Below are 24,577 nucleotides of genomic sequence, written 5' to 3'. Positions count from 1 at the left end.
TTACAACGTCACAGGCTCTAATGTAACAAAGCGAAACATGTTGTGCAGCGGTCAACAAAAACTACGGCTACCCAGCCCTCCTCTCTGTCAAAATCAAAACCAGTGAATGACAGACTGACAACGCCCTCTTAGTGTCACTGCTAGCACCCAAGTGACTCCAGTTACAGATCACCATAGCAACCAAACAAATGAAAACCCAGTGATCATCAAAATTCAATACATTCAATTATGGCTCCTACAAACTATAATTAATTACTTTTTCAAAGTAACTTGCCCAACACTGCTGATACTTTTGTCTTCAAAACCCAGAAAGGATTGCAGCATTAAAAAAACATGAGGCCCGTACATCTGCTTCACTACACCATGAACTGAGTGTATCCCTCAGCGCCTGTGACGATCACATCCATCCAGATCCTCATGGCTTCGGGAGAGGGAGCAACCATGTAGTAGACCCTATCGTGAGTCTTCACGCTGAAGGTCAGGGTGGGGTTTGGGCTCTGAAGGAGGGAGAGAGAATGAATTGTGAATGAAGAAGAAGTTATGATGCACTTTTTGTATCAGCGTTGGAGAATGCATACCTTGTGTGCATTCTTCAAGTGATCGTAGTATACTTCTTCAATAGCTTGGAAGTAAATCACTCCTTTCAACTTGACTTCGTGCTTGTCTGGAGAGAACATACGAGTACATGAAATACAAAACTTGAACATTCATGTGTGTGATTCTATCTACACAGACATGTTTTTTAAATTGTTTTAAATCAGACTTTGCTGTGTGTGGTTGCAAGTGTACGCTGTCCTTACCTGCGTAGTAGGATAGTGTGCGTCTGTTGCGGTCAAAGACGTACCAGCGTTTCTTCCACGTTTTGATTTTGATTTTAAAGCAAATCTAAAATTATTAAATTATAAGCAAATCTAAAAAGTTGGTCAATACCAAAAGTGAGGGTAAGTTAAGAAGTCTTGGGAGTTTTCCACACTTTCATCGGACCAACCATCTTGAACAATGGCGCAGACCTGTTAAAAATACCGCCTCTTTGACGGATAAATCTATATACCGTTTTTTTGTTTGTTTGTTTTTTTGTTTTTATGTGGATCAAACAGAATCATCAGACCAAAAGTTTGACAGGTTTGTCAAAGTGTGTCAGGTGAACCGCTGTAGCCTTGGTTATAAAATGATACAGTGCACTGCTACCTTAAAACCAAGGTCCTGCTATAAAGGTTTGCTTACTTAGCCTGAACATTTTTAAAAACTCGTTTAAACATTTCCAGGCTAAATTAACTAAAAACCAGTTAATTTTTCGTCAATGCTGTTTTTGGCTGTTAATGCTAGACTGAAACACTTCTCATATACTATCATGAAAAATATAAAAATGTACAGTTGACAGTCACTTGTAGTAATTTTACACCCGCAATGACTCATGGGAAACCTGACTGTGCACTGTCTTGTCTGTGACGCGGAAATCAACCTCAATACGTCATTACTAAATAAAACTGAGAAAGAATTGTGAACTGAATTTTTTTTTAATCTTTATAGCAACATTTGTTTGACAAAACACGGGTGAAGTTATTACACTCTTTGTCTGACCATCTGGGTTCACACATTATATCGTTAGAAACGCGGTAAAACGTTCAATGCACGAAATTGTTAATCGTGTGACCTAAGAAAAAAAAGCTGGTCAATATCTGGCGGTATTAACTGAACTGAAGAGCTTTGTGTGAAAGGATTTGTTTGTTTGTTTTGTACCACCTTCGGACCAGCCATGCAACTGCTGGCTGTAAACAGTATAAATAGCTCACGTTGCACATACCTGGTTACATGATGGTTTTTTAAACGTAACTCTTCTTTGACTTTTAAACCTATCGTTAAGTGATTTGCGTAGCGTGGTATCGATGACACCATTGGGTCAAACAGTTACACAAACTTTAGAGTTTCCGAGAGCCATTTCCCACTCGCAATGAACCATGGGTAATCTATGCAGAATAGACGCTCTTCATAGGCTGTGACGATCACATGCGTAACTTACACCGGCAGGTCAGAGCCGGTGTAAACTGTCCACCAAATATGTCGTCTCGGTTTTCTGTAAATTATATCTCCCCATGTTTAAAATTTGGATCCCATGGACGATATAACTCACGGGTTTTTTCCCATTTGATTTGACTACGATAGAAAAGCAATCTTGATGAGTATATCAAGATTCAAGAAATTCAAGATCCTTTATTTGTCACATGCATAGTTATACGAGTACAACACGCAGTGAAATGTGTCCTGACACGCTCTTTCACTCTGCAAAAAGAGAGGACACTACATTAAGTGAATTATACAAAAGACCACATTATATGGAGTGATATGCAGTAAGTAGCATTATATGCAGAAAGTAAGTGAATTATGTACATTAAGTGAATGTTAAATTTTTTAAAAAAAATCTGAAAGTTTTAACTTGAAAATCTAAAAAATGTACAATGTGCGAGTGGGTGTTAAAGTGTCCAGTGCTGTAGTGAAGCCGAGAAGAATCAGGCTGGAATGTGTTAAGAATAAATCCTGTCTCAGCCATTTATGGATGCGGGAGGTGGCGGGGCATGATCTGGTTTAGGACCAGGGTGGCCTGGGGTAGAAGCTCCTCTTGAGTCTGTTTGTTCTTGCCCGAATGATGCGGAACCTTCTGCCTGATTGTAGAAGTTGGACTGTTTGTTGCCGGACAACACCGGGAAGGGAGGGGTCCTTCAGTATCTGAGCTGCTCTAGACCAACATATCCTGGTGTAGATGTCCTGTAGGGAGGGGAGAGCAGTCCTGCAGCAGCGTTCTGCCGTACAGATCAGTCTCTGAGGAGCTTTTTGATCCTCAACGCAGCTGTTCCCATACCAGGATGCTTTCCACAGCGCCTGCATAGAAAGTCCTGAGGATCCCTTCCCCAGTTGTCGGGGTGGTACAGGCAACTCAAACTGCAGATACATGGACAGTTTAATAAATGATCAACCTGGATTAGCCGCCTTGTTTTAGATTTGACCATGCCAGTACTGCATCTCGGCAGACTGTGTGACAGTACCGATGGCTGCCACATGGCGGCACTCAAACTCCATGCCCCTAAACCTGGATTCATTTGGGAATTCAAATCAGCTTAAAGTCACATACAGTTGGGCAGTGAAGTTAAACAGACAGCTGACTACAATAAAATAAGGCTACCTGCGTATAAAATGTCGTAGGTTTTTGATTGTAGCTGTCATGTCATAAACGTAACTGTTCACTGGCAGGTATATTATCATTTTAGCCTGACGCTAGTAAAAGGCTGATCAATACTGACAGTGGCGAGACAAACAGGGAGCACAGCCATCGGTCGCTCCGTGAAGCACAAGGTGGACCGGATGTGAGTCGCAAACACGTTGACGTGGTTGAGCTTCACCTTCTGAACTTCATGGAAATCCACAAGGAGAACCTCAAACGCGTAAACATGATCGCGATTCACATTTCGCGCCACCTGGTGAGCCACGGAGCGAACGATAGCTTAACTCTTTGAAAGTCTTCGGGCGGAGGTGCCACGTCCCACTGTCTTCGGACCAACCACGTGCTTCGTTAGTGTCAGACTTATAAATAGGGCGCTGTTGTCACATACAGTTATATACTGGTGTGTGCAAAAAGCGAGGGCAGAGGAGTTTTAATATAGAGGTTGAATAAACCACGTATACTGTATAACAGAGAACTTTCCGCCAGGCACTCTTACAAACCTTGCTATCTGCCTGACTCATTTCATTTCCGCATTGAATCATGGGTAACCTATCCAAATCAGCGAGAACCTTGCCTCCACTTATATTTCTGTGCCGAGACTACCTGGATGAGCTAATGTGAACGCACAAACATGTGAGCAAAGTGTGTGTGTAATAGTTTGTAGGCCACATATATTTTATACACGTTGGACGGTGTAGTTTAATATGGCTCAGTGAGGAGCTGACGTGGAGCCACGCCCACTTCAGCCAGATATGTAGGCAGGTGTATCCACAAGAAATGTCATTTTTAAGCAGTTGTGTCGTTATATCAAAAATATTTATTATTAATATTGTGTCAGGCGGATTAGGCGAGTGTGCTTTACTTAGTAAGGCCTTGTATCTATGAACTGGAACAGATGTTCTCAGCTTAGTTTAAGCTGGTGGAGGAGGGTAGGTGCATCCATGATTCTGGGCTGGCTGTGTGGATTTCACCTGTCTCGTGAAGGCGAGAATGTAGCTGTGTAAACTTCAAATATCTGAGCTGGTGTTGTGCCAAAAAAGTGATTTCCAATGTTTCCGTGTGCTTTTTATGTGTAATATCGTTACGTATGATACTAAATAGACTTATGTGAACAGGTATTACAAAGGGGTTATATATAAAATTAAAAGAATTACCTGTTTCTCAAGTATCTTTGTAACTGTGTTATTGTACTTACATTATAATCGATCAGCTCCCTTTTGTCCACTTATAATATGTTTACAGAACGATTTTTGCATTTGTTGCAATTTCAGCTGTCCTCCTGGCCAGATTACTCTTAAGAGAGACATCTTTAAAGTAAACAAGATTTTTTTTAACTGCATAAATAAAGGATACATAAAAGTCACTGCCAAAAACTGATTGCGGCTTCTACCTTGTTACAGGAATGTTGTTTGTTGCTCAAGATGACTTGATATCATTCGACTACCTTACCAACGGACCACAGTATGTGAGGCTCCATGACTGTGTGTCCGAGGTGGTAATCTGCAGCACGGGGGCACTACAGGGCACGGTTCTCTCACCTTTCCTGTTCAGGCTTTACACTTCGGACTTCTGTTATAATTCGGACGATTTCCATCTACAGAAGTTCTCAGATGATACAGCCGTCATTGGATGCGTATAAGACGGGAATGATCAGGAATACAGGGGGTCATCAGTGACTTTGTTGGCTGGTGTGAGACCAACGTACTCCAAATCAACGCCGGCAAGACAAAGGAGATGATCATAGACTTCAGGAGGAAGTCACCCCCTACAACACCGGTGAACATCCAAGGGAAAGACATTGAGATAGTGGACTCTTATAAGTACCTGGGTGTTCACCTCAACAATAAATTGGACTACAAATACAGACGTCCTGTATAAGAAGGGCCAGAGTCGACTCCACCTGCTGAGGAGACTGAGGTCCTTCGAAGTCTGCAGGACTCTGTTAAGGACATTCTATGACACTGTGGTAGCATCTGCCCTTTTCTATGCAGTGGCCTGCTGGGGGAGTGGATGCACAGACAGGGGACAGGAGCAGGATTGACAAACTGGTGCGGAGGTCTAGCTCCGGGATGTCTGGGATGTCCCCTGGAGTCTGTGGAGGTGGTTGGCGAGAGGAGGATGTTAGTAAAGCTGACATCCATCATGAACAACCCACATCACCCACTGCATGAGAATGTGAGTGGGCTGAGCAGCTCCTTTAGTCAGAGACTGAAACACCCTCGCTGCAGGAAGGAGCGCTTTCGCAGATCATTCATCCCAACAGCAGTTAGACTCTATAACTCCTCAATCACGATGTCATAAGTCACTGGACACTGTGAACATCCACGGTAACCACTTCATGCATAATGGACTTTCCATGTGTATGGACATGTGCAGGTATATATGTATGTACATGTATACATATGTATATTTAGTGTGTACATGTGTGTGTGTACATGTCTATAAATAGGACTAGTAGTGGTACAATAGTTATGTCAAGCTATATAGTTTATGTCTTCCATATTTTCAACCATATCCATAATCACATACTGTGTATGCTACCATTGTATATAGTGTATTATCTTCATTTTTTTCACTGATTGTACTTATTTGTATTTTTGTATTTCCTTCTGATATCTGTACCTGAGCTGAGGTGACGCAAAAATGTCCCTGTTGTGGGATCAATAAAGTCTTATCTCTTATCTTATGAGGGATATATTTGACACATGTTTCACATATTATAGACCAACAAGTTATTTATAGCAGTTTAAATACAAGCAATCAGTTTTTGGCAGACAATCACTTTTTGTCACAACACCTGGTCCTCAGGTGGACGCAGCCTCTGAATTTGGACACCCCCAGCCTGTTTCTGTTTCTAATAACGGTGACATTTAACTTATTTTATCCGATAAATAAACATTGTAAAATTCAAGTTTTTTGTATATATCCCCCCAAACAGCCCTTTTGAATGTCTCCCTAATTCTGAGGTCTCAAGTATGGCAAGTATGTGCTAGGCTTTGGCCCACATCTGTCTAAAATTGTATGTAACCATGAATAACGTTTTGCCATGTCCACCAGGAGAGACTAGACAGTATAGATGTAAAACAAATATGCCAGCAGTTCATCTCAGTTAATGAGAGGAGAAAACATGTGTTTGGCTCTTTCACATAGTGGACATTGAGTTGTTGTGTGGGACACCAGTAGTTCATGTCTGTTGCTGTAACAGTAGTCCATGTTTAGAATAATAAATCCCAGCGCACTGATTTGATCGGGGCAATAGTGTGCCTAAAATGTTGCAGAATTTTGCTGAGAGATCTTTTACTTTGTGGTAATCTTAGATGAGTAGTTTTATGGACAAAAACCACCAGGTCATTCAGTGTCCCCTTAGTGCTAATGTGTAAGAGATGTTGGTGCAGTATAACTGAAGTAATGTTGTTAAGTACTTAAAGTCATATTCTTTTATTGTCATGACTTTATTTGGAGCTATTTTTATTTTTGTATGTTACCTGATTTATATGGAATATGGCTGAAGCTCCTCTTGAGTCTGTCTGTTCTTGCCCGAATGATGCGGAACCTTCTGCCTGATTGTAGAAGTTGGACTGTTTGTTGCCAGACAACACCGGGAAGGGAGGGGTCCTTCAGTATCTGAGCTGCTCTAGACCAACATATCCTGGTGTAGATGTTCTGTAATGAGGGGAGAGCAGTCCTGCAGCAGCGTTCTGCCGTACAGATCAGTCTCTGAGGAGCTTTTTGATCCTCAACACAGCTGTTCCCATACCAGGATGCTCTCCACAGCGCCTGCATAGAAAGTCCTGAGGATCCCTTCCCCAGTTGTCGGGGGTGGTACAGGCAACTCAAACTGCAGATACATGGACAGTTTAATAAATAATCAACCTAGATTAGCTGCCGTGTTTTAGATTTGACCATGCCAGTACTGCATCTCGGCAGACTGTGTGACAGTAACCTTGGCTGCCACATGGCGGCACTCAAACTCCATGCCCCTAAACCTGGATTCATTTGGGAATTCAAATCAGCTTAAAGTCACATGCAGTTGGGCAGTGAAGGTAAACTGACAGCTGACTACAATAAAATAAAGTTACCTTAGTAGAAAATATTGTTATATTTGTGAGACAATTTTTTTTCATTGTAGCTGTCATGTAATAAACATAACTGTTCACTGTCAATATTATCATTTTAGCATAGACTAAAAGGCTGATCAATACTGACAGTGGAGAGGCCCACAAGGAGCACAGGCATCATGCGCTCCGTGAAGCACATGGTGACCCAGTGAGTCGCAAACACGTTGACGTGGTTAAGCTTCACCTTCTGAACATCATAGAAATCCACAAGGAGAACCTCAAACGCGTAAACAAGATCGCGATTCACATTTGGCGCCACACGGTGATTCACGGGACGAAAGATGACTGTGCACTTTGTGTGTTTTCGGGCGGAAATGCCACATCCCACTGTCTTCGGACCAACCACGTTCGTTGTGAGAGTCAGACTTATAAATAGGGGGCTGTTGTCACATACAGTTACATACGGGTCTGTGAAAAAAAGTGAGGGCAGAGGAGTTGCATTTTAATAGGGAAGTTGAATAAATCACGGATACTATATCACAGAGAACTTTCCGTCAAGCACTTTAACAACCCTTGCTATCTGTCTGACTCATTTAATGTCCGCATTGAATCATGGGTAACCGATCCAAATCGACTAGACCCTTTTCTCCACTTATATTTCTGTGCCGAGAGTACCTGGACGAGCTAATGTGAACGCACAAACATGTGAGCACAGTGTGTGTAATAGTTTGTAGGCCACATATATTTTATACACATTGTAATATGGCTCAGTGAGGAGCTGAGGTGGAGCCACGCCCCCTTCAGCCAGATATGTAGGCAGGTGTATCCACAAAAAAAAAATCCATTTTTAAGTAGTTTCTTACAAATCTCAGAGACGTCTTTCTACTGCATGATACTTGACTATTTTTTTGTGTCATTATATCAAAAATATTTATTATTAATATTGTGTCAGGTGGATTAGGGGAGTGTGCTTTACTTAGTAAGGCCTTCTATCTATGAACTGGAACAGATGTCCTGAGCTTAGTTTAAGCTGGTGGAGTAAGGTAGGTGCATCCCTGATTCTGGGCTGGCTGTGTGGATTTCACCTGTCTGTACTGTAACTGTAACATAGGACAAATGAGAGTGCAGACACATGATGTTTATTCCAGGAGTTTCACACAGGTAATAATACATTTCAGCTGAACTTAAATAAAGACTTCTTGTCTTTACTGTCTGTGATTCTTTATTCCAGTGATCTGTGGCAGGTTGCACTACAGCACAGTTTGAAATATCTCTGGTGGAAACCTGTAAAATGCTCCAGCTCCACTGTTCTCATAGAAAGGAATTCCTCAAGACATAAACAACACAAACGATTATATTTATTATATATTCTTTTTTATTATTTATATGAAAATACAAAATTAAGATACATGCAATGGTACTGGCATAAATACAGTAAAATTAACATAAAAATCAATTATATAAAAATACTGGATGAATTAAAACACATGAGAGCTTCCTCTGCGACAACTCCATTAGTTTGGTAAAAATATGCTCGGCACGTTATGTCGAAACAGACAATATTCCACTTAAAAGATATTTCAAAGCAAAGAAACCAAATATACATTGTATCACATATGTATAAAGCTTGGTCAGCACACAAAAACACAGGAGGCAAGATTATAAATGCAGTTATCAGCGGACAGAAATATGCCAATGCAGTGTGGAGTATAATGCACAAAGCAGCATTATCGTGATCATAGTGGAATAGTCATTTAAAAAAATAAAACACATTAAATTAGTGGTAATAAATGCAATGTAATGAGCAGCAGCACAGTAATCAGCCACCTTAGGACAAATAAATGTATGTACCATAGATTTCGTCTGCTTGACATCTAACAATAAAGCTTCATCCTGCTGAAGTTCCTCCTTAAAAAACCATCCAGGACTGCAATTCCACACTAGCGTACTTTCTCACAACTTTGGCATTTTGTATGTAGATGCATGTAGTGCTAAAAAAATGTAGATAAAATGTGATTAAGAGGCACAAACAAACATCTTTAGTTGATAATGGACCATACATGTCATAACCTTTAAGAAATTAGCAGGCAAAATGTACAAATACGTTGGCGTTTTATTAACACGTTACCTATGCTGACACTGTTGTAAACTCGGCATCTGGATCTATTCAGAGAAGGGCTGATTAGTTTGGTTTGTGCGAGTGTGGTTTGGAATATTAGTGTCATTTACCGTGTAAGTACAGCACCTTGGAGCTACACGAAAAGCCCATAGTAAATAGGCAATGTGCACAGAGTGCCTGCGCGCGCACACAGACCAGGCAATTCATCACATGTGTATATATTCACACATGATCATATGATGCATGCATGCACATCCACGCACAGATTTAAGACCTGAGAATGCCCCATTAATCATACATGAAATGAATTCATTTAAAAAATATACCTTTACTAGATTATGAGGCATTTCATAATGTACAAATGCTTTTAAATGCCTTTTCCCCCGTTTCTTTGGAAATATTGGAAATATGTATACAGTTTGTATAAGATGTTGAACACTGTAGGGCATAATATAGAGGCCAAAGTCAGCTCTGGTTTAACTAATGCTTCTAACTTACATAAAAAAATCAGAACAAAAAAACTTTATTCTTCTCTGAAGACAGTTAAACTGTCCAATATCTGCCTGCAATTTCACATGAGAGCCCTGTAACACAACATGAAGTGTTATCTGTGTAACACAAAAGCACATAATCTTCATCCAGGTGGAAAATAAGGAGCTGATACTTTTGTCTTCAAAACCCACAAAGGATTGCAGCATTAAAAAAACATGAGGCCCGTACATCTGCTTCACTACACCATGAACTGAGTGTATCCCTCAGCACCTGTGACGATCACATCCATCCAGATCCTCATGGCCTCGGGAGAGGGAGCAACCATGTAGTAGACCCTATCGTGAGTCTTCACGCTGAAGGTCAGGGAGGGGTTTGGGCTCTGAGGGAGGGAGAGAGAATGAATTGTGAATGAAGAAGAAAGAGTTATGATGCACTTTTTGTATCAGCGTTGGAGAATGCATACCTTGTGTGCATTCTTCAAGTGATCGTAGTATACTTCTTCAATAGCTTGGAAGTAAATGACTCCTTTCAACTTGACTTCGTGCTTGTCTGGAGAGAACATAAGAGTACATGGCAAATTAGAAGAAATACGAAACTTTAACACATATGTGTGTGTGATTCTATCCACACAGGCATGTTTTTTAATTGTTTTAAATCAGACTTTGCTGAGTGTGGTTGCAAGTGTGCGCTGTCCTTACCTGCGTAGTAGGATAGTGTGCGTCTGTTGCGGTCAAAGACGAACCAGCGCTTCTTCCACGTTTTGATTTTGCCTCCCATCTTGACCAAGTAGCCTCGGCAGGTCTTTTCAGAGATGGACAGGTGGAAGCACGTGTCTAGGCTGTGGCCCGCCGACTCAATGTGAGCCCGCAAGTCAAAATCGTCCTTCCTCACAGGCAGATACCGAGTAAGAGGCCGGGACTTGAGGGAGAGGAATCATTTGAAAATGATGACAAAGATGTATTTATTATTTCTTATGAATTCTTTTGTTTTTACCAAATTCCTATAAAACACAAAGATTTACAGAAAGTCATACATTAGGAAACATCAGAGTATGGGACTCTTTGTTCTGCTGCCAACATTTGATGGTCCGGGAAAAAGAACTAAAGATGATAAATGAAGCTTACTATGAGAACTGTCAACACAGACATGATTAAAACCATGCAGAAGGAGGTGCTGTAAGAATGTCTGAAATAGGGCTGGGCGATATATCGAGTTTTTTTTAAAAATATCAATATATCTTCATACGAGATATAAGATGTGACAATATCGTTTATATCGATATGTGACGTTATAATTATACTTGTGGAGCCGCAAGTTTGCCTCTCTTTCGTCCACTTTTGTCTCTACGCAACCTCACTCGGCCTCGCCTCTCCTTCACTGAACACATCTCCCCCTCCCCCATAGCTTCACCTGCAGGCAACGACAAGATGAACACGGCAAATCTCCGTTAACGAGTTACCGCGGATCGCCCCGTGCGTGGGGCTGGACGGCGTCAACGTGTTAGCGAGCTAACCGCGCTAACGACATGCAGCCGGCCTAAAATCTGACCGCGAACCGATTTTATGTAATACACGGTGCTCAGCAATCTGTCAAATAATGTTTTAGTACGACTTTGGTAAGCTACGGAGCTGCACCGCTTGATGGATTGTCGGAGCATTACGGCTACCGTAGTCTGGAGCCTCGCGGAGTGATACGTATGTGCTTTAACGTAATATTACCGTGTTATGTGTGTATAAGGACCATAAATGGCACCTGTTAAGAGACATGGTTACAAAGAGGATTTCAAACTCCAGGCTGTCAGTCACACAGTAGAACTTGGGAATACAGCAGCTGTGAAATCTGTCTATCTTTGTTATTATGCTCATCATCTTTTAGTTTACATTTTGACTGCACAATTGTGAGCTTTTGTTACGCACAAAAACAACATTGTTTTCTTTTATTTATGGAGCATTATTATTTAATAAATGCTGATAATTTATTTTTGAGTAATTTCTTCATGTACATCTACGCTGTATGTTAATAAAAGTGCCAGTGTGACATCTGGGACACAGCTTTGACTAAGAACTCTCTTTTTGTTCTTACCTTATGGCTTTAAAAAAAAATATCGAGATATATATCGTATATCGCCATCTAGCTAAAAAATATCGAGATATGAATTTTGGGTCATATCGCCCAGCCCTAGTCTGAAATGTATAAAAGTAAGCTACAGAAACAAGACAAAGTGCACTGTCAAAAGAAGGTAAAAGGTTAGTTCCTTTGAAGTTCATAAGTATGTTTTGGATAAAGAACCTCTATTATCCACAGCTCTTCCAAGAGCTCTTACCTGCACCCTCTGCTTTTCTCGAAGCTTCACCTCGCGGTCGATCAGTTTCTGGCGTCTGTTGGTCTCCTCTTGTAACCTTTTCTCCAGATCCTCCCGTCTCCTCCTCTCCTCTTCCAAGGCCTGCTTTCGAATTTCCATTTCCCGCTCCTTAAGAACGATTCAGATGCAGTCACAGGTTATTTAATGACACACACATAAAAAACACAACAATTTTGCAGTTTGGGCAAATGAAGTAGCACCTCTATCTTTAAGGTTTGGAATTATTACAAAGATACTCGACTGATCTGCATATTGGCTTTAACGCTACATATCTCTCTAACATTAAATAAAATGTGAAAATATGAATAAATCAAATAGTGACCTTGTGTTCGAGGAGGCGGTTCTTCTCGGCCTGCGCCTCTCTCAGCAGGCGCTCCATCTCCTCCAGCTTGGCTACATTTGACGTACTGGCACTACAGCGCAAAAAGCACATACAGCAACCATTAAAGGAAATAATGTATCCTTTGCTTTACATCAAACACTTGACACTTATAGAAAAACAAACAAAAAACCCACTTTGGGATTTTCCAAAAATGCAAGGGAGCAGCTCGCGAGTTAATAAAAAAAAAACAGTGGGTACACCGACACGCGACATGAGAAAATCAATGAACTTCAACTTTTCTTTGAAATTGTTTGATGAATGTCGGCATTACTATAATCCAATATAGGGCTCCAGCTATCGATATTGTTTTAGTACTCGAGTTAATCAAGTAATCGGATTAGAAATACTTATGTCTTATCACTGAGCAATAGTAAATATTCAGTCAGTGAAGAGAAGCTAGCGTGTCAGCATAAAAGTGACATTCTTATTGGTATAACTGTTAATAATTAATAATAACAATTAATGCTAGTAATCATTCAGTGTGCAACTTAGCAGTTTTATTTTTTATATTTTTAAACATTATATACAAAACCATTTAATAAATAAAACACTTTAATTAATATAAATCTGCAAAATCATGCTACTAAAGTCTTCAAATAAATATGGCCTAGAACACCCCATGCCCCCCTTTAGACTCACCCCTGCAGTTAACATTGTGATAAAAAGTAGGACGGCTTTAGTAAGCTGCCTAATTTAAACAGTTCATCTACATCTTCTATTGCAGCTGTATTTGTAGTCTCTAGTGTGGGTGAAACGCTCACATATTCATGGTGACAACTGAGCCCTAAAGAGTTGCGGATTAAAAAAAACATCAAAGTGAAAAACTTGCATCGAGGATTTTTTCATAATGGAGTTTTTCGAGTTGATGAATGGTTGCAGCGTGTGTACATACATGCATACAACACATGTAGATCTACAGAACTCTGTTTAACATTCCAAAGTAAACGCTAAACTGTCCTGAGGATACTGATTATTCACTGGTTGTGTGTGTGTGTGTGCGTGCGCGCTAAATCAAAGAGGAAATCCATTAAGAAAAGAGCCAAGGCAAACCATCTATATTATCTCTTTAGGTCTTTGAGGCCTTGTCTGATTTAGGGTCTCCCAAACTGCATATGGTCTACACATGACACTCATTCCTGACATCACAGCGAAAGGATCTATGTATGTATTTCTCTGTCACATCAAGCAGTAATTCTTTTTCTCACACTAATTTTCTTGCCAAGTCTATTTACTCTCACAAATGCACTTCTGGTACTACCGCCGTGCTGACTTACATTCATTTTATGAAACCTTACCCAAGCCCTGAACATAACCTGCTTTACCCTAACCTTAAACCAAGTCTGAGCACTACATTTTAAATATTTCTGTTATTGGAATTTGCCTTTTTATACTCAGGGGAAGGCCAATTCCCAAAATATGACTGTGTAACCAGATTTAAGTAACATAAGCAATGTACACACACACACACACAGCTTCTTATCTGGATCCAGGAGGAAATGAATACCCGGTGTTGATGTCACAACAGTGCTAAGAAGAATGGTGCACATCAGACTGAAATATAAACAAATCAGGAAGCGAGACAGGGTGGAGAAATGTGGAGCAGCCCGAGTGCAGAGAGGACAAAAAAGGAACGGGAGGGAGGGCATGAAAAAAAAAAAAAAAAAAAACTAGACCATTTGCAAAAGGGAAAAAAACCCTCTTTTTTTCCCCACTCTCTGCTATTTTTTCATTGTCTTTTTCATCAGTTTCCAGATGCTTTTTCTCAACAAAACACCAGCAAAGAATCCAAAAACAGTAACAAGTCGAATCATTTTGAAAGAAATTAGAGCGCTTGTTACTATTAAATGAAAAAGTACTTAATTATGAATGAATATCAACATATCACCAAAGTCAAATATGAATTAAACAGTACCACCGATGGCATTTTTCTTACCTCAATCGACGAGAGGTAACTGCACTCATTGTCAATATACACCCGTGCAGTTCAAAATGTATTTATTCGAGTTCTGGACTACTTGGGAAAAAATTGTTCTAACACTTCTATCTCCCAAAACAGGACTCATCACTGCAAATTAACAAAAAAAATCCAGCTCTGTCATAAAACTGATCCACATTCCCCAACGTGACTTCCAGTGCAATATAACCCTATGCAGCCTAATCTGAGCCAAAGCACACTGAGAATAAAAACGCGCAAAACAGAGATGTAACTCTGCAAATGGTTTCAAATCTGCTGGAACGAGACCATACCATTCAGAGAAACAAGAGGAGGGGAGACAAAAGATGTAAAAGGATTGAGGGAAAGCAGGCACACATGGTTTTACTCCAGTCGGGGGGCTGAACCCCTAAATGGACCTCCACACTCATGCTGGTTTGCTCAGTTAATCTGAACCTGAGGGGGCTGACTGGAAAGGCACCCGCGCACACACCCCTTTATGTTTTCTGTCTTCCGTAAGCTGATCCCTACAACTCTAATCAACAGAGTCCTCCCCCCTTAACTCAAGCTACACGCTCAGTTCTACACATCCTATTCTCCAAGGAGGGAACATGAAAGGCAGGAAACTCTTTTTTTATTAAATTTTTTGCTAGCAAGCCCTCCCCACTTCATCCAACTTTCTGTCCCATTTCAACTTATTCTAAAGACGTCTTTAACAGTTATTTTCATCAGTGCATACACACTGCTGACAGGCCTTTGTGTCACCTACCTGGAGATGTTGTCAGGTGAGCAAGCAGAGATGCTGGTTTCAATAGAGTCACTACTATCCACACTCATTGTGTCAAAGGCCTGGTTTTCACGGTACCCAAAGGCATCGAGGTAGACGTTGGTCTGAGAAGCAGCTCGGGAGCTCGGCTGACCTGGATACACACAAACGCAATGAAGATGAAAAAGGATGAATTCTCCAGTAGCAACCAAGGTTACTTACTCCTCCTGCCCACGCATCAAGCCAAGTCTTCTACCTGTCGGTGTAACTTCTTCTGGGACAGACTGCCCAGACGGGTTCAAATTTTGATTACAATGCCCCGCCACCGTTACACTGTGTACTCACACGTCCCGGGAAAAATATATCCAGGCCTTAGATTAGGTGAAACTGCAGCCTAACAGTAAGACACTCAAGCACACAAAATAAATGGAAAAGAAAGAGGAAAAAATATTTTTTGTAAAACAAGCACAGAAACAGGTTTTGAGATTTAAAAATGAATAAAAACAGCAGCCTGAAACTGTCCAAAGACTTCTGGAAAGACAAAAAGATATTCTCATGAAGCTGACGGATGAATGATGACAGATCTACAGTGCGGACACTTTAAAGAGAGACTAACTAAACCTCCTGGTACAGGAAGAAACACACACACACACACACACACACACACACACACACACACACACACACACACACACACACACACACACACACACAAACTGATAGCATCAGCTCTGTTTACTAGACCCACCCATCAGATGAGCCAGATCAGGGGACTAAAGGGGCCAAGGCATCAGATACACGTGCCAGTTCCCAGAAAACACACTTACAACATGAGACACACAGTACTTCAAAATGATCCCCCAAAATACTGATTTGTTGTCTGAAGGGCAATGAAAAATGTATTTTATGAAAGACTAAACTACTTATTCTTATGTCTAAGTAGGTGCAAATCTAAATTTAATTTATAATAGCGATGCCTATGCAAAAGGTTGCTATGGAGAGGAGGCATGGTGTCCTTCAGGTGGCATCCTGTATCTTTCTGGGCCAAACAGCAAACATCCACACAGAGTGCAAACGCTTTACACTCTTGTGTGTCATATTTTCTTAACAGTGAAGACGTTACAACAGCTCGTGTAAATCCCCACGAAGTGACGGAACGCTCACATTCCTCCACTATCTCCACTGACAGATAAGCAAATGTGGAATTTATCAAAACACAAAGAGGTGCACACCCACAAACAAAGCCTCTTGCTGGGATATTGTCTCCATATAAGGTGCATTTTCAAATCCCAGCTCAGCGATGAGTGTGGTTTTGTGTGTTTGTGCGATACACGAGAGAGAAAAAAAAGAGTAAGATCAAGTGAAGTTAAGTGTAATTGTGTGTGTGTTTTACCTTTATGCAGACGTCGAGATTCACTTTCCTTATTGGATAAACTGAGGATTCTTGGAAGAATACTGCCACAACTTGTACTCTGTACCAGAGGCTGATGGGACTATAAAGAATCAAGAAGACGGAGAAGAAATGGGTGCTTCATATTCTATTTATAATAAACACTATAACTCAAAGACCAAGTGGTGAAGCCGAAAAGTGATACACAGACCAAGTCATGGTAAATTTGTAAACCAATCATTTCCACCATAGTTTTCGTAAAAAACCTTTGTTTTCTGACGAGAGCGAGACGATAACTAAACAAAAACTAATGCACAAGGACAAAAACTATGATGAAACATACTGACACATTTGTCAATGAATAAAATGAGATCCAATCAGAACTAATTAAGCTGCGCAGAAAGGCGGGACGAGTTTGGAAGTGATCCAGTCACTTGTGCGGTGAGGTTAGACATCCACATCACGAATAGCTCCCATGCTCCCTATTTCTCATGAAAACGTGACAAAATGTCAGCGCTTTGGAGGAAGAGAAGAGCAGACATATGAACACACATCTCGCATTTGATGTCAAGGAAAATAAGATGCTCTGTGAACTCCCATCTGTAAAAACACCACAAACTTTCACACCAATCAACTTTAGATTTATTTTAATATAATCTAATCATATTTAGTCGGAAGTTGCTGTCAATTATTTTTTTTCACATACACAATCATCTCTGCTTGTACCTTTGTGGGGAAGCTGCGCCCGAGTGTTGCACACATAAACTGGGGGTTCATGGCGGTCGCGGTTTTCTTCCTAGGTAATGTATCACTTAGATGTGAGCCACTTTCTTTCTCAGACCTCTTCCTCTCCTCCAGCAGACGGAAATGCTGATGAGACACAGACACACACAGAAAACATGAACACAATTACCGAAAATTACAATTATTCATTTCACTTTCAGTCATATATCAATGTCCCCATACTTTAAGTGTAATGTAAAGTCTTGGTGTGCAGGATTTAAAATGTCTTACTCTGGCGCCATCTGCTGGAGAATCAAGAAGTCACAGTGGCAGAAATGCATTCTCCCTTTTCTTAACCCACATTCAATAATTTTACTCTTTAGACAGACGGATCTAGTTTCAATGTAATATGCTTGTGATATAAAAATAAACACACAGTTGTTTACACACTAACACACACACACAGTCGTGTTTTCATGTTTGTGGGGACATCTAATTGACATTATGTTTTCCCTTGCCGCTTACCCTAACCTTAACCATCAAAAATGAAGGCCTAACCTTAACTCTTACCCTAAACTGAAACATAACCTAATTGTAACCTTGACACTAAAACCACATTTTGAGTCTCAAAATGCCTTCAAACTTGTGCGACAGGCATTTTGTCCCCATAATGGCTGGGAGTCCCCACAAGTATAGGAGCATGCCAATTTTTGGTCCCCACAAACATATGTAAATATGGTATACATATACATATATACACACACACACATACACAAACACATTACCTGCCTGTGTTGCTGATGGCGCTTTTTGACAGGAAGGGGAGGTGGGGGGGAGTCTGGGAGAGGGGAAGGGTCTCGATATGTCACCATGTTCTCTGGCCAGTGCACAGAGGGTGTTTTTGGAAGGGGGCGGGGATTTAAACGGGAGGAAGAAGAAGGAGAGGAGGAAGAGGAGTGACAGTCGGCAGGTGAGGAAGAACGACAGAGCTTCGGAAAAAGAAAGGAACATTGTCAGAAAGCTGAAATGAGCGCAGAAACAGGAAGACAAGCTGGGGGAGAGAACCAGCCGCACACTTTGCACCATCCGCCTCGGTGTACTTATCTACACACGATAAACCCGTCACACCACTACACACACCTCATCCTCCGCTGGTTTGGGGGTGTCCTCATCAGGGGAAAGGGTTGCCTCGGGCTCAGGAGAGGCTTTGGTCAGAGTGGGGGCAGGAGCAGGTTTAGGGTCTTGCCCAAGCTGTGAGTAAAGCTCATTGATTTCACTGACTGTGACATAGCCCTGCAAGGTGTCATGTGGAGAGAGAAGGGGTGAGGCATAGCGGGAAGTGAGTTAGCCGTGGAAATTAGTTGTTAGAACAATGCAAAAATTTAGTGGCAATTTCAGAAATAAGTTATTTACACACAACACTGTTAACATGAGACAAAGGACACACTAACAAGATTATGTCAGCATTAATATACAGTACGTGGACGTAAAAAAATCAGCTTCATCTCAAATTTCTGGAACTTCTAGTAGTGCGTTACAAGAGCTAGCAGTTAGAACAAGAGGCTACAATGGCAAAACAAAGAAGAAGACTGGGAATAAAGAGAAAAAATGGAAACCAAAAATAAAGAGGAACACAAAAGGGGAAATATTAGCTCAGAAAGGCAAAGTACCTCTGCGTTCTTGAGAAAAATAGAAGAAAGGAGGGAGCGACACACATCAGCCAAAGAGGCTGAATCCTAGCAAGCGGAAAAGGAAATCATAGCCATTAAAATCAGGATATCGCCCGTTCCAGGACTCGTAAGTAACCACAGCAGCCGCCAATCACACCTACCTCTCTCAGGGTGAAACTCCGTCCACCGGTGAGGCCAGGGTATTTTCTTTCCAGCACAGCCAGGCTTTCTTTCTCCTGGCAGACAGATACAGACACAAAAATGAACTTTTCCCGTCATTAATACAGAGCACAGCACGCACATGCGAACATAAAATCTGCCATACTCTCTGCAGCATGGACTCAAGGTTGCTCCTCTCCTTCAAGAAGCTCTCCTTCTCTCGTTGAACCTGCTGCGTAATCTGCGCCGACTGCTTCTTCAGAGTTAACAGACGCTCCTGCGAGAAGGAGAACGGAACAAACTTATCAAGCGCCTCTAGCCTGCTTAGAAAGTATGAATCAAACATTCTTGTTAACCCTGCAAATCTAAACACATTGACATTTAAAGAGCAAATTCAGCTTCAAACAGCAGATTAAACAGGCTGGATTTTTAAATCAAGAACAACCGAGAAGAGAGCTGATACCTTGCGGGTGACGGTGCTGCGTTGGTAGTCTGCGATCTCCCGGAGAAGCTGCTGGGTGTGGGTCTCCTTCTCCTCGTCCTGCCTGCTTTCTCTCTCGAGCTGCTGAAACTCCAGGTCCTCAAAACGCTTTGTCTCTGCCTCAAGCACTTCGCAGTCCTGATACACACAATGAAATAGATAATACAAGTGTACACTACTGCTCACAAATTTTTCAGTTGTCACTGGGAGTAACTGTATGATTTCTGAAGTCAAAGCAGCACAGTACCCTGTGCAGTACAGCTTAAACCTGCTTGATACAGACTGCTGTGGTGGGCTTTAATTATCTGAAGATCACGGGCTGGTACCCTAGGATCACATGACCATTCTTTTGCTACTGATGTTCTTATTCTTTTTTATTTATTTTTTGAGTATAGCAATGTACTGTAGCACATCCTGCAGTCTGGCATTGCCCTAATAATGACCTGAAAGTAACACAGGCATAATAGGTGGTAATCTGCATAAATGTAGGATGAGGTTGAAATGAGGTTGTCTTTCATGGCTAAACTTACTTCCAAAGCTGATGCTGCGCTCTCCTAAACTTAAAAAAAACCCTTTCACTAAACTTGAACTCCGTAAATTGCAATAAAAAACAAGAAAAACTCCACTATTCCAAAACTTTGCATGCTTTTGTAGCCACCACATTAGAGAAAGAACATCAAGTATACGTGCAAGTGTCCATAAAAGAAACCTTCTCACATAAAACCCCGCATCTACTAATATTAGCAAAAAAATGCCAACATACTCAAATACGACAAATAATCGTTTATCAAATACGTCTCATTCCATAACATACGTAGACACGGGTGCAAACCAGACTGTGAATTCTCTAATGTGTGTGTCATCAACACTAAACATGCAACAACACATCACTACGGTTTGGCTAAACATGCAGCCTTTCACACACCGTAAGCATTCGCCCCAAAGAGAAGATGATTTAAATGTGCCGCCTCTTTGATAAGTCGTTTCAAAAAACAGTTGCTCGTCAAACACAAAAGGTGAAGCCTTTAGACATTACACCCAACTGTCAGAGTGAGTCTGGAAGAACCAAACAGGTACCAAAGCCTGACACTTTAGAGATGATATAAAATATAAAGAGGGAATGATTGAGAATGAACGTTAGCTCTGAAAGTGTGCCATGCTCGCATGCAAGTAAGCAAACATTATATAAACGAGTCTGTCATGTGAACAAATGTTTAGAGTCAGTGCTAGTATTTGCCGATACAGCTGTCACATTTATGTTGAATACTTTCTCGAATATGCATGATTTCCATTGGCTCTTCCACTATATTTTTCTAAATATATGTATGTGCGTGTATTTGTGTGCATATGTGTGTGTGTTTGTGTGTACTGACCCTGGCTAGCTGCTCCTGCAGGGGCTCCTTGGTGGCTTCAGGACAGCTGTCCAGCTGGGAGCGCTGCTCACACACAATCTGAGCCAACCTTTCTACTCTGCCCTTTTCTACCTGCAGCAGCTTGCACGCCTGGCAGGCAAACGTACGTACACACAGATGCACACACGCATTCCCACACGAGGACGTACACCATGTACACGTTTGTTTATGTGTACATATAGACACAAAAAGACGAACACACACACACATACACACACACACACACACACACACACAAAGGACAGAGAGGATGGCAGAGTTAGTGGGGATTGGGGAGCAACAGTTAGTTACTACAGCGACCAGGTCAGTATGGATAGCCTAGTGGGTGGGGAGGGAGGGAAAGCTGGAGGGAGGGCAATGGAAAACTGATTAATGATGTTATGAGACTTCACTTCTGCCGTTTTATTCCTTTTTTTATGAATGCAAATGATTGAAATGATTAAGTAAGAAGAGAGAACGGGCATGTATGGAATGGCGCAGCTGAGGTTAACTATCACACTGATGGCCCTTTCTATAAAATACACAAAACACACATTCACCTAGAATCTGTGCAAGCACTCAACTTCATCTGCTCTTCAACCAGTTTTTAAACACCCGGGGCTACACGCATCTACCCGATCGCTCGCTTTTCTTTCCCTAACTTCTTCCGCTGGCACATGCCGGTGCATGGAAATTTCAGAGTGAGTCCAGGACTCAGTCGAACACAGGCCAAACCAAAGCACGCGCACACACACGAATACACACCAGAAATACCGTCCATTTATCCGCTTACACCTCCCACTCAGTCAATAATATCATATGGTGTTATAAATGTAGAAAAAATATAGGCACACTTGCTTCCCTACACTTGCCAAACAGGATCACTTGATGACCGCTACTCCCCGGACAGTCTTAGCAGATATATATTTGGACCAGAGAGAGCATGAGAAGGATTAACACCTACCGCCTGGGTCTCTCAGTTGCCCATGTATTTTTAATGCCATTCAATGCATGTTGCTAGTAAAAATATAGGCTGTATGAGTGAATGGAGATGGCTTTTCAAACACCTAAAAGAATTTTTCCATATGTTAATGTGTATTTCTCCACCCTTTTGATGACCATATGTATTCAAAGGCAAAGTTAAGCATATTCAAAGGGACCTCTAACTTTTAACCCAGCTGGGTTAAAGATGATAAAGAGGTCTGTAAGCATCCCATTCTGAGTGTATCAACTTGAATACCTTTTCTTTTTCCTGCTGGGATTGGGTCTCTAGGTCAGCCATCTTGTTGTGAAGCGCTTCTAAAGCATCTTTTTCGTGTTGAAGAGCTGCTATCTCGGACTCCTGCTCAGCTTCAACTAGAGCTCGCTCAACCTCGACCTTTAAAAAAAAAAAAACAAAACACGCGCACACACCATACTCAGTTTTAAACCACTACTTTATATCTGTGCTTTTATCAAAACATTCTCCTTCATCTTCTGTTAATCTTGACAAGAAATCAATCAATAAATAAAGTAAATATCATCATCGTCTACATACCTCTCGGGCAGATTCCTCAATTTGATTGTCCAGCTCTTTGATCTTTTGTTCAAGCTCCTCCATGTTGTTCAGGACCTGGATTCTCTCCTCTTCCACGCGCCTCACTTCCTCCTCTGAAGGGATCGTGTCCTGTCCACGATGGCGAGCTGCATCCTCTAGAGCCTGGTAACATCATCATCAATGTAGTCGCTGATTTAACTCCTGCTAACATGCACTTACATTGACATATCTGCGAGACCTGTAATAATAATCACTGATGCCACAAATGGAAAGGAAAGCGTATGGGCTCCATACATACACACAAATGCCTGCTGTCAGTTCCAAATGCTAACACTTAGCCTGCTCTAATCTAATAAATGGACTGTAAATATCTCCCATCTGTGCTTGAGTAGGATGTTTATGTCAATACTTTCTAAGTATTAGGAGGAGGGATCCTTGTCACTGTTATGTTTTCCAGGATGAATGGGGGGCTAAACACTTCCTGCATAAATCCTGATTAATATTTTAGTAAGATGACCAAGGTCAAAGGTGCACGGAGAAGAAAAAACATACATCTATCATTTTACCAAATCAACAGAGACTAATGTTACAGAATATTCTCTTGCATGAAGTCTTCAGAGTGACTAAAGTCTGTAGACCATCAAGGAATTGCATATTTCACTGTATTTATTTTATACTACTGGAATATTTTTTTAAATTTATGTTTTCTCCTACTTTTTTGAATGAGGGTCAAAAGTTATATGATTCTACTGAACAAACACAGTTCTGTAGACTAGTTCATCTCATACACCAAATAACATTTGTTTTTGCTCTTTGCTCTCAGTGACACTGCACTCACACATGGAGGGCATTTCTGTGTTAGCATAAAGTTCTAACAGTCACAAAATAAGTGTCCTGCGTCTTATACCTCATTTGTCCTATGTGCACGCGGTGAAGGTGTGGGGGCAAAGCTTCGCAGACTGATGGCAGGTGATTCGGCCCTGTTGTCTCGGTGACCGCTGCTACGCCTCCGTCGTACCTGCAGGTCATCATCATAGTAACCGTTCTCCGATCCAGGGGAGGTCGTGTGCCCGTTTCCGACTATTCCACTAACAGCTGAAGAGTCGGAAAAGACAGAAGGCGTGTCATCATCTTCGTCGTTCAGCTGCAGCTTCTCAAGCTCCTGGTTGATCTTCTGCAGGTCTGCAACAGCTGAAGTGGAGCTGGTGGCTGTGGCGCCTCCGTCCCTTTCAGCTCGGCCCAGCTCAGAGCAAAGAGACAAGATGGTCTCGAGCCGCTGTCGCTCCTGCGATAATGGCAAACATAAAAGCACACACGTGTATGGGTTATGTGCATGCAGTGGCAAATACTATTTAAGATCACGTTTTTAATGTTGACATGTTGCTGACGTTTTACACAAATACAATGCAACCCTATAGTATTGAGCTTAGTCAAGTTTTAAATAATAGTATTACCTCGGGAAGCATCACAGAAGTCAGTCCTTCTAAAACGTTTCCGTTTAGTCCAAAATAAAGAAAAGTAGCATTTACTTAGTATTCAGCATGACCCTCTCCTGTATGTGGATCTAATTTGGTCTAATATTTGCAGATTTTAGAAGAAACATTTCTTCTCACTGGGAATCCCTGGAGTGAGCACTTCTCCCTGCCAGTGCATAGCTATATGTGGGGCACTACGGAGGCTGCACAGAGTCGAAAATGCCCTCTTGCAGCTTCAGCAGTTACTTCTCTCAAGGCTTACGTATATGAGCCACACAGCCAGCCTGTGTTAGTAATATTAGATACAGAGAGGGAGGGGAAATGGACAGAAGCATGTGTGTGTGTGAGTGATAGAGAGGAAGAGTGAGCTAATGAGAAGGTGGTCAGCTGTAACCATGGTCATAAGTGTGCACAAGAACCGG

General features: G+C 41.4%; 1 protein-coding gene across 8 annotated transcripts in view; it reads right to left on the bottom strand.

Annotated features, from left to right (window-relative positions):
* Positions 1–279: 279 nt before the first annotated feature.
* Positions 280–24,577, bottom strand: part of phldb2b (pleckstrin homology-like domain, family B, member 2b) — a 45,722-nt gene continuing 21,424 nt past the window's right edge. For 3 of the 8 annotated variants that reach the window (XM_087846061.1, XM_087846066.1, XM_087846065.1), the window contains 17 exons: positions 23,588–23,965; positions 22,681–22,842; positions 22,384–22,521; positions 21,126–21,254; positions 19,735–19,890; positions 19,438–19,548; positions 19,274–19,348; positions 19,113–19,178; positions 18,583–18,735; positions 17,446–17,589; positions 16,723–16,822; positions 15,333–15,483; positions 12,571–12,661; positions 12,210–12,356; positions 10,585–10,804; positions 10,350–10,435; positions 8,628–10,265 (listed from right to left, as the gene is read on the bottom strand). In XM_087846061.1, coding sequence (XP_087702187.1) covers positions 10,125–10,265; positions 10,350–10,435; positions 10,585–10,804; positions 12,210–12,356; positions 12,571–12,661; positions 15,333–15,483; positions 16,723–16,822; positions 17,446–17,589; positions 18,583–18,735; positions 19,113–19,178; positions 19,274–19,348; positions 19,438–19,548; positions 19,735–19,890; positions 21,126–21,254; positions 22,384–22,521; positions 22,681–22,842; positions 23,588–23,965 — 2,448 coding nt within the window. In that variant the 3' untranslated portion in view covers positions 8,628–10,124. Of the gene's footprint in view, positions 498–8,627; positions 10,266–10,349; positions 10,436–10,584; positions 10,805–12,209; positions 12,357–12,570; positions 12,662–15,332; positions 15,487–16,719; positions 16,823–17,445; positions 17,590–18,227; positions 18,432–18,582; positions 18,736–19,112; positions 19,179–19,273; positions 19,349–19,437; positions 19,549–19,734; positions 19,891–21,125; positions 21,255–22,383; positions 22,522–22,680; positions 22,843–23,587; positions 23,966–24,577 lie in introns of those variants that run through there. The other 5 variants (XM_087846067.1, XM_087846068.1, XM_087846062.1 and 2 more) reach the window with 5 other exon arrangements.

The sequence above is a fragment of the Neolamprologus brichardi genome, chromosome 9, assembly GCF_056152115.1.
Source record: "Neolamprologus brichardi isolate AB-2024 chromosome 9, ASM5615211v1, whole genome shotgun sequence".
In the NCBI taxonomy this organism is placed as follows: domain Eukaryota; kingdom Metazoa; phylum Chordata; class Actinopteri; order Cichliformes; family Cichlidae; genus Neolamprologus; species Neolamprologus brichardi.
The sequence above is the reverse complement of the archived record's forward strand: the minus strand, read 5'-3'. Positions and strand labels throughout refer to the sequence as shown.